This window comes from Varroa jacobsoni, unplaced genomic scaffold, assembly GCF_002532875.2.
Source record: "Varroa jacobsoni isolate VJ856 unplaced genomic scaffold, vjacob_1.0 scaffold_850, whole genome shotgun sequence".
NCBI classification, from domain to species: Eukaryota; Metazoa; Arthropoda; class Arachnida; order Mesostigmata; family Varroidae; genus Varroa; species Varroa jacobsoni.
Genome location: NW_019213752.1, coordinates 81,617 through 95,392, shown reverse-complemented (window position 1 = coordinate 95,392; position 13,776 = coordinate 81,617). Strand labels below are relative to the sequence as shown.

At 39.2% G+C, this 13,776-nt stretch overlaps 1 protein-coding gene across 1 annotated transcript; it reads left to right on the top strand.

Moving 5' to 3' along the window:
• LOC111264364 (glycine dehydrogenase (decarboxylating), mitochondrial) lies at nt 1–11,986 on the top strand. Its single transcript, XM_022840205.2, has 18 exons — nt 1–242; nt 707–827; nt 1,925–2,003; nt 2,273–2,408; nt 2,777–3,019; nt 3,943–4,090; nt 4,950–5,146; nt 5,320–5,490; nt 6,215–6,467; nt 6,782–6,876; nt 6,970–7,096; nt 7,406–7,607; nt 7,979–8,201; nt 8,608–8,790; nt 8,989–9,298; nt 9,719–9,925; nt 10,192–10,272; nt 10,561–11,986. Exons 1-18 carry the CDS (start codon nt 193–195, stop codon nt 10,681–10,683), a joined length of 2,949 nt encoding a protein of 982 aa, XP_022695940.1. The 5' UTR covers nt 1–192; the 3' UTR covers nt 10,684–11,986.
• The last annotated feature ends 1,790 nt before the right edge of the window (nt 11,987–13,776 follow it).

Genomic DNA, 13,776 nt, shown 5'->3' with positions numbered 1-13,776 from the left:
GGATACGGAGAGTTAGCGAGCGAGGCAGAGACAGATAACGCCAAGAGTCTCAACGGGTGTCAACTGTGATACTACTAATACCAATTTATCCAAGCTATAGGACACTGTTGCCTCTGTATTGTAGTCAATGCTTGTGGAAGTTGTGGGTTCGACCAATTTTTTAATTCCCCCGAAGACAACGAAATTGCAAACATGAGGATTTATCGATCAGGTGCTCTTGTAAGCCGGACCCTCATTAAGAGGTAGGTGTGTGATCATTCGTTCCGTAGCAATCACAGCAATGCAGCCAAGAAAAGAAGTAGCACCTTCTATTCCAGCTATGCAAAGTAGACATAATAGATAGACTTATATAAACTTTTGTTATGTACTGCTATTTATGTGAACGAAATCATTATTCCGTCTTTAGATCCGATAGTATATAGATTACCGAGGCAATGACAAAGTTCAGATATGTATGAGTGTGAGACAAGGAGGGCTTTGCTAGTTTGGTAGTATTTGCTCGAATTACTGTAGAATTTTGTACACTGAATCAATATAAATTTGCCGTAAAACCTTAAACATAACAGATAGTGCTGCAGCGTCTTTTTGCGATAGTGCTTAAACCATGCAGCCTAGCTAGGCTCGCCATCAACGTACGGCCGTTGTATTATGTAAATTTACGTTTCCTATTAACGTAGTTTAAGTATTTGTCTGATTTGCTTCACAGGCAACAGAGCAGAAGTGCAAGTATTAAATCAATGTTGGAAAAGCGTGAAGACTTCTGCTCGAGACATGTAGGCCCACGAGTGAAGGACCAAAATGATATGCTCGACTATCTTGGACTCAAGGTGTTTTTCCCATCTCAAGAGAGCGCTTATATTATTTAATATGTTCAAGTAAGACCACCACAGTTTCATCCCAGAAGCCGACCGTCTGACGTAACGTCTAAGGGCATAAGTGCCAAGCACAAAGCACAAAACCTATTTTTCATTCGCACAAGCTGTGTGGCGGTGTAATGTATGTCATAAGACATTTAGTGCCACCATTGAGCAAAAGAAAATTTCAGAGGAAAATAGAAGGTGCGAGTTAATACAACGCTTTTATTCTCGGTAGAATACCTGTTCTATCCTGCTGCACCCCCAAGTAGAATTTCCACACGTCCGAAACGTGGTAAATATGTACAGGGGCGAGAGATGTGCTTTGCCAGACTTCTTCACAGATGTGCCCATATATTGTTCCTCTAACTGCGCGCGATATAAATGTACAATTTTCGCCGCTTATCGAACACGGATCGCAAAACTTATCATTATACAATTTGAGGCGAAAGACCGGGCTAACAGAAACGAAATATTTCCGTTTCTTCACTATAGTGTTACAAATAATTGTGTTTAACCAGCCCTATTTTCATCAGTACGACATATACGCGCCCTTTATTATGTACGATGAGAAATGTATTCATCTTTCCTTATACCTTCTTTATACCGGGCCACTGAAGACAAGAATCATACACATTAAATGTTTCCCTATATTTTCGGAAGAAAGCTTGACATTGTAGCTAGGCTTTGTTAAGTGAAAGTCGACTTTATACCCTCTATTAGCGTCTAGATATGATTCTTCAACAGTGAGTATCGTCCTGTATCTTATCCACGGTCAAGCCTCAGCGGACTGTATCTTATCCGTTCTTATCGTTTGCTGTTTGCGAGGCTTCAAGTTGCGTCACCGGATGACAAAAAGGAGCTTCTGACCGTCATTTTTCAAATGACTATTTACTAACAATGCTCCACCGACTCCCCCTGTAATTATTTCGACGCAGGTTAATACTTTAGGCGCCTTAACGAAAGCGACATTTTTGACTCGAATAGTTACTCTACTTGTCGATCATATCTTCTTAGGCGCTCCAGGCATTACGGTATTCGTAAAAGCTACTTATACTCTATGTTTACAGACTATCGACGAGTTGATCTCGAAAACAGTCCCACGGAACATCCGTCTTGGTCGCGACCTTCGACTGGAAGCTCCGCTCAGTGAGTTAATCAATAAAGCCAACGACTACGACTATGATCATAAATATAATAGAATGAATCGAATATACTTGATAGCTAATTAATCAGTCAAGCTCATCACTAGTCGATACTACGAACAGCATGAGGTGCGTTACCTAACACTTCATAAATGCATCTGTGTGTCACTCCATCTGAATAATAATCTAACGGCCTTCAATTTGTAAGTGTAGTTGTTTATTGTGCACCGATTTATGCTAATGGATGCATTTACCTTATGTACGATTGTGCAGCTGAGCACGAACTGATTGCACGAGCGACGGAGATCGCTAAGAAGAATTCAATTTGGAGATCGTACATTGGCATGGGTTATTCCAACTGTATTGTTCCGCACACAATCATGAGAAATATCTTCGAAAATCCGGGATGGTAAACAAAATTATAGTGTTTTTGTTTTTTTCGCAAAATTCGATTGAGTGCATCTAGTCAAAACGTAGCTAGCCAATTTGAGACAGACCTAGCATCAAAACGGCGGACCCAACATTTAGCTTAATTAAAAACATTTAGGTGCTTGTAAATCCTTGACCATGTCTTTTTTTTCTAGATTTATTTATACAGAATATAAGCATTATACTGTCGAAAAGAAGTAGGCACCTCTAATTACGGTACCGATCTGTTTGCCTGTGATTTGTAACGTTTATTGAGTTCTATGGTTAATTGCTACGGCGCATGTATAAGCTAGACTGCAAGCGACTGCTGATTTCATACTAAGCAAGTGTGATACACGCTCATTATAGGACCACACAGTATACGCCGTACCAGGCCGAAATTGCGCAAGGCCGTTTAGAATCGTTGCTCAACTTCCAAACAATGGTTAAAGACCTAACTGCAATGGACATCGCAAATGCATCCCTCCTCGACGAGGGCACTGCGGCAGCAGAAGCTATGAGCCTCGCGTTTCGAAGCCGAAAGAAGAGAATATTTTATGTTTCGCATAAAGTTCACCCACAGACTATTGGGGTTGTAAAGACCCGTGCCAGGTGCGTGCGTTTACCTAAAAGTAATGTTCTTACAACGCAGTGCTACAGGCTGAGATCTAGCACTTTAGAGTCTGTTGTGGATTTCTTGTTTAGCTAAACTGATTGTGGTTTTATCTTCAGAAAAACCCTATTGAATTGTAGGAAACTCTTCAGAAGTATTACTTATTATCAAAAATCTACGACAGCTAAAGTTACTACTATTAATATAATAATTAAACAGAATGTGGGTAGCCGCGACGCGAGTAGCCGTCTTCGTGGAACTATATGCGCTGTATACACGGGGAAACTGTATGAATAAGGGTAGTTTTTTGGTGCTACGTGATTATCTCGATTTAAATTGTGAATCTGAAATTAAGCTCTGAAATTAGATCCCCACGATGGCATAGTGAGCTGCCTATTGTATTTGAGGAACGCATCGTGAGCCTGAACACGGTCTGTTTCGTGCTGGGAGACAACCGCCTGATAGAATACCTAACGGCGCTACCATACGTAAAACTCAAAATATTTAGACCCTTTAAGGTCGTACGGTCACTAGCCGGGTTCTAGCAGATATGACATTTAGCATCTACAATCCTTTTAACATATTGATCGTACATGTTAAACATATGTCCTTGACTAGATAAGGATACTGATAGAGTAAGCGCATAAATGACTTGATACATATCCTTTAAGGTTGTGATATTTGATAGAAGTATTTGCTATACCTGAACGAACGAAATAAATATCATTTACACATTATATTAAAAACAGAAATTAGCAAAACAATGCGAACTATAAGATAAGTTGTTGAAAGAAGGAAAAAAGAGGAAACATCTGCTGATGTGCGTTGTAATTCAATTCAAATGTTGCCACATTTGGGGCAATCAGAATCGTATAAACACCACATATCTGACCAAATACAAATCCAAAATGTTTATTTACAGTGCATTGGGCATTGACGTGGTTGTTACCGACCTAAACACCATTGATTTTTCGAAAAAGGATAGCTGTGGAACACTATTCCAATATCCAGACACGGAAGGAGCCGTTGATGACTGTCGCGATCTTATTGAAAAGTGTCACAATGGTGGGGTTAGTATTTCTATTTGAACTTTGATCAGATTTTCGTGTCCTTGAAATTTCCTTCTAACGTCTGCCTGATAAGGATATAATGAAGGGCCAAACAATGAGGCCCTACTGCCATAAATGCCCCTATTTGGCTAATTGTTCTCTGTATAACTAACTGCGCGTCTGTGAGATTTGTTTCCTTGTAGTAAAATAGGGTGGCTTCCCTCTTTCGGTCAAGGGAACTGAATCTCTAACTAGGTTCTCCTATGAAAATTTATAGAAGAATCAGCAATAACATACACACAGAAGCTCGATAGGTTTTCTATACAACTGTATCCATTTCTAAAGCTTTATTTAAAGAGTTTTAGGAGCTATTATAAAGGAATTTAAAAAAGTATGAAAGGGAAGTTGGTATTTTATTTATGATTTCGTTTATATTATTATAAATGGCCTTCAATTTATATAGGACCCATGTACTTAGATGTAAGCGTTTTCGATAATGAAGGCTACGCGTTCATGACACGAATTCCACAATCCTAATGTTATGGTGTCACTCCATGATAAACGTTTAGTCAAATCTGAATACGGCATTATGTCACTTCCTATAGCTTTTAAAGCTTTCCCTTATCGAGATGATGTTATATCCACACAAGTTGTCGATTTTAGCAAGATATGCAGTCAATTTCGAATGGACAAATTCAGGCTCTTAAATGATAACACTTTACGTATACTAACTAACATTTGGAATATTCCATTATAAACATAAACAATAAACTTGATGTTTAAATGGTTATATTCGTGTTTTGCATAGTCACTAACGCCTTCTGTCTATTAACAATCGTGAATGATGGCTGACTTCCGATTGTTAATTGTACTACTGCAGGCATTGGCCGTGTGTGCAGCGGATCTTCTCGCTCTGACGATTCTGCGCCCACCAGGAGAATTAGGAGTTGACATTGCTGTCGGAACAAGTCAACGCTTCGGTGTCCCCCTTAACTATGGAGGGCCTCATGCTGGCTATTTCGCTACCAAGACTAACTTCACGAGACTGATGCCCGGCAGAGTCGTCGGAGTTACAAAGTGGGTGAGCTGTATAGTTTCGCTTAAAGTCAACGTAATTCACAATCAAATGATGCAATCATAACTGTAATTTCCAATAATATACTCGGCATACAAGCGTACGATATTAGATTGAAAGCATACAACGTCGTAGCTACATGCACACCTATCGGGCATTGAAAATGTGTACACAGGGATGCAGCGGGCAATGCTGCTTACCGTTTGGCCCTACAGACACGGGAACAGCACATTCGCCGTGATAAAGCTACCTCGAATATCTGCACAGCACAAGCACTCCTCGCCAATATGTCGGCCATGTACGCCGTCTACCATGGACCACACGGGCTCAAGGACATCGCTAGCAGGTTTGTTTCTGTCGCAAATTTGTGTTCCTACCGTAGCAGTGACAACAGCATATAACATACCAATACTAAATATCAGGTGCGCAGAGAAGTAGAGGTATCATTTTACCCTATGAAATGTATATATATATATATATATATATATATATATATATAAATGTTTACTTAGAATAAAAAGTCTACTTAAAAATTGAGTTTCCAATGCTTATGAAGTATATATACCTACCTAATTTTGGCAAGGTTAAATTAGAATTTGTTGGAAGCCGATAAACCGATGTATCACTTACCGTTACCGCTATAAATAGACGATTGTCATAGTAATATTTATATATTAGAAAGATGAGCCCAGGATCAGTCAAAGAATCAGGACACTTAAAGCAAATACTACTCAAAAAAAAGGTAAATTTATTGCCTATTATTCAAGGATGTTAAGACAATGCATATAAGATGACATGCATTATATGACCCTATATACTTGCGTTCGACAACAGTCCCATAAAGTTAGGCCAAGCAGTTGCAGCTGCAGGTGTTGTGGCTCGCAGTATACAGGTTTAGTATATTGAACCTTTCTAGCAGGTGTTAGGATTTTTACATGTAAAAACAGTTACAGACGTACACGCGATCGCCCACTACTTTTTCTGCCATATGAATTTGATTCAGCCGATTGCCAAACTCATTATGATTTGTTAGTAAAAACCATTCTGTGCCGTTTATTTTGTGTTGGCAGAATTCATTTGTTAACCGTCGTTCTGGCAGCTGGAATACGAAAGGCAGGACACACGATCAGGCATGAACGTTTCTTCGACACGATCAAAATTGGACCCAGCTGCGAGTCGAGTGAGATTCGAAAGAGAGCTGAGAAGCTGCTGATCAATCTGAGGTATTTTGATGACGGGGATGTTGGCATCTCTATTGATGAAACTACAAAAACGAACGACATTCAGGACCTTCTTGACATTTTCACGTGTTCCACTACTGTTGTAAGTTAACTAATATTAATTTAGCTTTAAATTTATATTCTCTCATTTGTATTTCAGTACAACTTTACTTGCCTAGGACTAATATATAGACGTTTTCTTCCAAACGAAGGACATTTTCTAGAGCGAACTAAACAGGATTGGCCCATTATGGAACAATCGAAATGTTATGCTCTTTTCTTTTTTATGATAATCATTGTCTACCATCTAATAAGATTAGAAGCCTATCCTCCATTAACGCAAACGTTATTGTTACTAAATATAGTATGTTCTGCAAGTGACTTGAACAATTTATGATACATTATCTTACGTTTTAGGATGAACTTGCTGCCGAACTCGAGGGAAAAACTGATCCCATTGCTACTACCTACAGGAGAGAAAGCACCTACCTTACGCATCCTGTATTTAATCGGTATGTTACCTTTTAAATAAGCTTAATACTGCGCTATTTTTACTACTGAGGACACGTATGGTAAGCTCTATACTCTATTATTTTGCCTTGCAGCCATCACTCGGAGACCCAAATTGTTCGGTATATGAAACAACTGGAGAATAAAGATATTTCCCTGGTACATTCGATGATACCGCTCGGATCGTGCACCATGAAACTCAACTCCACTACCGAAATGATGGTATTGTTGTATTAGCTGAAGCAACTTTATACATACGTGAACAATTACCTATTAATCCGTCCACCGTTCTTTTGCCTGCGTGAGAAGAAGTTACTTTGTGGATTTGTGGAAATTTCCATTCTCGGAACGGCTAATATTGACACGACGTATTTTTGTGTGTACGTGCATTATGATGATACTATATTTAAGCATAGAAAAGCTATCATATGTTTTCAACGACACGTCACGTTTCGTGTCCTACTACAATATCGAGAAACTAATACAAGAACACGTAGAGACATACGGCTCAAATTGGCCCTTTTTCCACAGCCATGCTCGATGCCTGAGATCGCTCATATACACCCATTTGTGCCATTAGAGCAAGCAGCAGGTTACTTGGAAATGTTTGAACAGTTAGAAAAGGACCTGTGCGAAATCACGGGTTACGACAGGATATCATTCCAGCCGAACTCAGGAGCGCAAGGGGAATACGCTGGATTAATGGCTATCGCAGAATACTTCAAATCGAAAGGTCAGCAGCCCACTCCTCTGGAACGCTTTACGCCTGGAAGTATTCATCAGACGAATACTTAACTAGATCGAATTAACCTAGCGATAAATCAGTCGTTTTATTTGGGTTTTCTGGTACTCTTTAAACCATATAAAAATGTTATGCACTTAGGCAGACTTAGATACTATCTAACAAACCCTGTCCGAGTATTTTATTTAGACAGACACTTTCGGTTGGAGTCTGGCTACGTTTAAAATTTCCTTCTAAATAGTCGTACGAGTATCAGAGGTTCTTGGCCAAAAAGTGTATTCTTTGAATCAGTACTGATTAGCTGGATTCTAAATAAGTTGAAAAAAGTCTATTAATCCTGAATAAACTGTTGTGTGTTGTAGGGGAACATCAACGGAACGTTTGTCTGATCCCAGTATCGGCGCATGGCACGAACCCTGCTTCAGCTCAAATGGCGGGCCTCGTTATAGATCCAATTAAAGTCACTTCTCAAGGAAATATTGACGTAGACCACCTAAAGCAGAAGATCAAGCAGCATGACCAGAAGGTGGCATGCATCATGATTACTTACCCATCCACTTATGGAATCTTCGAAGACACTGTCGGGTAGGCACCCCTGACCATACATGGAATATACGCTTTTGCCTTCATTGTTTCTTGTTATAAAGCATCGGCGAATATGGTTACTTGAGAAGCACAAAGATTCATTGCTGAACACGTTTGATACAGTTTAATTTAGAACGGATGTTATAGATTAGGCCAATGCAGTATTTGCTGCAAATAGCTTGTGTGATGGCTTGTGATAGGCCAGCGTCGTACGGTCTTGAACCGAAAACATTTCGACTATAAATGCGTTCGACTCGGTTACTATGGCCTACCTATGTCGACTTATTCCCATAGCTTTCAGTAGGGCCTGAATCCTTTAAGATGTTCCGAGGTTACTGGTATGATAAGGGAAGCTATACTACATTACAATATACTTCTCACTGTTGTTTATGTTCATTTTTCATAGGACGGTATGCGAACTTGTGCATTCAGTCGGTGGCCAGGTTTACCTTGATGGAGCCAATATGAACGCCCAGGTGGGGCTTTGTAGACCAGGAGATTACGGCTCAGACGTTAGTCACTTGAATCTACATAAAACCTTCTGCATTCCGCACGGCGGCGGCGGACCCGGGATGGGACCCATTGGAGTGTATGTGTCCTATCGAAACCATAATTAACAGCATATGAACAATATGTCTAGTTTCACTCTCGTTCATAGATCAGAGTCGTTCTTCTTTTCTGCGCGATTTACAAAAACTAGGCCTTGGCGTTCACTGAAATAACATATCATGTGCGCTTGATCTCGCTTTATGCTACGCTTTTGTCCCTCATTTTGGCAAATAAACAGCAAAGCCCATTTAGCACCATTCCTCCCCTCGCATCCAGTTATCGCGCCTGGAGACATTGCAAAATCGTTTGGCGTCGTCAGCGCTGCCCCGTGGGGCTCGTCGGCCATCCTGCCCATCTCATGGGCCTATATTAAAATGATGGGACCTCACGGTTTAAAGCGGGCAACCCAGTTTGCTATCCTCAACGCTAATTACATGCGACGCCGGATTGAGAAACACTACAAAGTGCTGTTTTCCGGCAAGAACGGCTTTGCAGCACACGAATTTATCATTGACTGCCGCGACTTTAAGAAGACAACTCAGATTGAAGTAGGTTTATTTAGAATTGTTTTTTCAGTCACGATACACTTAGTATATCTGATATCAACTCGATTCTTCTGCCCCTTTTCATATCCCAGTTTATGTGAATTTGAAAAGGGCCGTATAGCATCGCTGCGTGGCAGTTTCTTTTTAACCATAGCCTGTATACAGGAAGTCGTATATTATAAAGAAGAGCAGCCACAAAAAGTGTTCATTTCTCTTTTTCTATTCAAGTGACTTTATATCTTGCACTTTAACGCGAATATTGGAGTTTGTCATTTATACATCTTCGAAGCGCCTAATCCAGGTCGAAATATCTGAATATTAGGATTCATAAGACCAGACCTATAATTATTTGGCGGACTACCGTCATTATTTAATGTTAAAAGCTATGCTTTTGCTTCTTGTTTTGCACTTTTTTGTTGCAAGGCTATGGATATCGCTAAGCGACTTCAGGACTACGGTTTTCATGCTCCCACCGTATCGTTCCCAGTGAGTGGTTGTCTAATGGTTGAACCAACTGAGTCCGAGGATAAAGCCGAGCTGGATCGCTTCTGTGATGCCATGATCTTCATTCGCGAAGAAATCGAAAACGTGGAAACTGGAAAGTGGGCTAAAGACGACAATCCCATCAAGGTACGCCATATGATTGCAATTTTCTGATCCGTTGTAAAAGCCTGCTTCAAGTTAACTGCGAGCTATTTCCACGCTTTATTAATTAGAATATCTATATTTTACATGAAGTATAATCATAATTCATTTACAAAGTAACTTGTTTGAATTAGAAATCGCTTTATTCATTACGTGTTATTTATATATGCAAAAAGCAATATATGTCATGAACATTAGAATCCATATATACGAGTGGTGACGTTAGCGAATGGTGTTATTCTCGTTTGAAGAACGCCCCTCATACGATTGGCCAGGTCATCAACACTAAATGGAACCATGCCTATAGCCGAGAGCAGGCCGCATTTCCCGCGGTAAGTTACAACTTTCGTCAGCATTACTCCCGGTAATGTGGGGTTAGTCCTTTAATAACTAATTATACAACTTGGTCGTTTCGAAATATTGAATGGAGTAAGCGTTTTAGCTTTCAATGGTTGTTTTCCTCGTAACGCACACCATCGTGCGATGAGCCTACATACTGATGGCGACAAGCTAACGCTTCTGAACCATATACGCTGAATCACTGATTGATCAGATCAAGCATAAGTTTGTAATATACTCACAATGAATTTAAATCGTACATGCTTTGTTTTGTTATACAGAGTTTTATAACACCTGCTACGAAAATGTGGCCGACCGTCGCGCGTATCGATGACACCTACGGCGATACGAACCTTATTTGTAGTTGCCCTCCGTTGGAAACGTACACCAGCACAACAGAATAGAGTACTGCCCGACAGAATGGCAAAGTTAATGAAACGATTACATTAGGAAATTTCATATAGAAACATTGGTTTTAGCTGGTAGGTTTTCTTGGCTAATCCCTACGCAGGATTTAGTAACTGTCCCGTCACCTCTTTTCTTCTCTCTACGCTGGTAAGCTCTTCTAATTGACGACGACGACTAGTCTGTTGAATACATTGTTGATATAATATAAAAGTTGTAGACTGTTTTTCACAGACTACCAGGCTTGTATGCAGGCCAAAGGCATATTATTTAACTCCCGAACGAGGTTTCAGGTATATGTTTCAATCCAAAAAGACCATATGGGCTAATTCGAAGAATAGGGTTAAATTTTAAAAATCGTTTTAGTCCACAGTACCAGTGAGCGTTGTGATCAGCCAGCATAGCTGCTTTATTTCACTGCAGCGTATCATCTATGGAGGTGTAAGGTACGCTGTACTATTACTTATCGTCAAAATGTTTCTTTTTAGACGCATTGAATAGGCCATTTAAACACGTATTGTTTACCTACAAATTAGTCCATGAACATAAATTAGTTAGAACAAACTGATCGTCAATTTATAGTGTGAGGACAAAGAATGTAAACATTAAAATGTAAATACTACCTATCTAAAAGCTCTGTGAATAAATAAATTGTTTCATGTAACATGTTCAGATAATAATAATAATAATAATAATGCATCTCATAACATGTTTTCCTGCAGGTTTAGAGAAAAAAAAAAACAAAAAGTAACAAAACGTTCGTTGTACTGCGAAACAGCGTGTAACATCGTCAACTCGCGTCTCTTAAGAATCCCTGTTTTGTCTATTGAAAATCCCTGGCATTGAGACTCTTCGCGACAACTTTGTTCAGCCTAAAAGCCCGTTTACCATGATTTCATATTATTTAGAATATAGCATTTGGACATTACTCTTACTAGTCCTAAAAATCATTCTATCCTAATAAAACTTTCACTTCAGCTCTACCTGTTTTAACACATAGAACATTTGTTCAGATTCTTGAAACGTTCTTAAAAGTTAGTAACAGCTGTAATTTTTTTATGATAAATTTTTTTAACATTGAACCTAAATAGGCAAAGAGTTACTCAATGCAGGAAAAAAGGACACCATTATGCGTTTGTGCTCGGCGAAGGCTCTTCTGTTTTAAGTAAAGGTCCTTACAACATTCTATAAGAGCGAAATTATTACATATATGATATATTGCTGATGCTATATGGACACTGATGAAAACTTCAATTATTTTCCAAAGCTGGAAATAAAAGGTTTGATTATTATGACTCTCCACCAACGAGTATGATTCTGTTATCAGAATCGAGCTACGACAGCGTAGCTATAGCAAGCCCTTTCAACAATAGCCTTATGCATCGTTCGTAACAATTCGTACGAAACTACGACACCTTAGAAAATATAGGCACAAATGTACGTAAATTCTCACTAAGCTGAACCGCGTTCTGAGACAAGTTTTTCAGCTTCTCTGGAAAACTAGTAAACGATGGCCTTTAGGCTCATATACATATCCGAAATACGTACAGTGACCCGCATAGCCCAGTTTCTCTCGACCACATGGTCTTCAGGGTGATCCTATAATATAGCCAAATGCTACCATGTCTATACTTTAAAATGCAATCTGCTACGCCCGGTTTTGGAAAATGTAGCTCTAAGAGACACGCGAATGAATCGGGCACTTCGCTTCTTTATAGTTTAACAATCATCCCGAAGCAGGTAAGAAAAATAATTAATTGGCCCAAAGAGTTGCATCTTTTTTAATTAGGTGAAAAAAAAACTGCAGTAAAAATAATTGAAATAAATATCTGGCCTGTACATATATACAAAGTAAAAAAAAAAACTGACAAAAACGGACAAACAAAAAAATTTGACAGTATTCAATCTTTGATTTAACTTTTAGGATGGAACAGAGGGTGCCTACGTAGCACCATTTTGCTGTAGGTGCTATGTCTACCGTCACTACAACTAAAAGTAAAATAATAGAAGCTCAAATGCCTTCCAAACGTAGGACCATACGTAGACCTAACGTAGACGACCATTTGACTTGCTTAAAGATCTCTATTTAGCCAACACCCTACTAAATAAGTGATAAAGGTATCGGCCAATATGTTCATAGCGTATATGCTCTCCTTGTTCCATTATCGGTCATCTGAAGACTTTTACACTGTGCTCATTACGTACACGTTAGTGGAGTCGCTTGGATCGGGAATGTGTCCATTCGAGTTTTTTCGGCGCAACGTAAGGTTTTATCTATATATAGAGGCATATATTATTCACTGATGGAATTGTATCCATTCAAGGAAGTATTCAGAAGTATCATGGTGTGTCTATCGATTCAAAGACTTCTCTCACATCCTGCCGTTGAGGACGAACTTCGCTGTTTGAATGAAGCCAGATGTTAAGTGCCATCGAGGCATAACATTCAAGAGTCATTGAGTACCCATATATATAGACATACTATTCGAAATATATATATGTATATATATATATAATACGATCGGGCTGCGGCAAATAAAATAGTTTTCCTTTCGCTAGCATTTCCAACTAGCCAACGGTTGCGTGCTGCGCACTGCCATATGTGGTCGCCGACTAAAGATTAAGCTCACTTCTAGTATACTAGAATTGATGGAAACGTTCCTATATGACAAGAACGCTTCGAAATTTTCTTAAGATGGTTTGTATAAACGTATAAAATAAAACGTAATTTTTAATGACGCACAGATACGTGTACTTAGTAATTTTTAGGTGCTTGCTATTAACACATTGTTAATTGGTAAATTGGCCATTCGACTAAAGCCACTTGCTTCAATAATAACGACTATTAATTTTTTGGCTGAATAAAGCTTGGGACTTCATCTTCAATCTAAATTTAGAAAATAATAACATTTCTCGTAATTGACGAACCAAACTGTCCTTTGACTAGGATATCGTTAAGCTATGGAATACGGTAAATTCTAAAGAAAATATCGTTAGGCCGAAGCGTTGTCCTAGGCGCAAGTTTCCTTTTTCGTTAGTGCTTGTAACAGCGGCCCTACGCCTCCGTGGATAGCTATGCGGTAGAGGTAAAT

Coding starts and splice junctions, on each gene's coding strand:
- LOC111264364 (XM_022840205.2), top strand. CDS start 193: ATGAGGATTTATCGATCAGGTGCTCTTGTAAGCCGGACCCTCATTAAG. Junction 243..706: donor AGCCGGACCCTCATTAAGAG/GTAGGTGTGTGA, acceptor TTTGCTTCACAG/GCAACAGAGCAGAAGTGCAA. Junction 10,273..10,560: donor AGCAGGCCGCATTTCCCGCG/GTAAGTTACAAC, acceptor TTTGTTATACAG/AGTTTTATAACACCTGCTAC.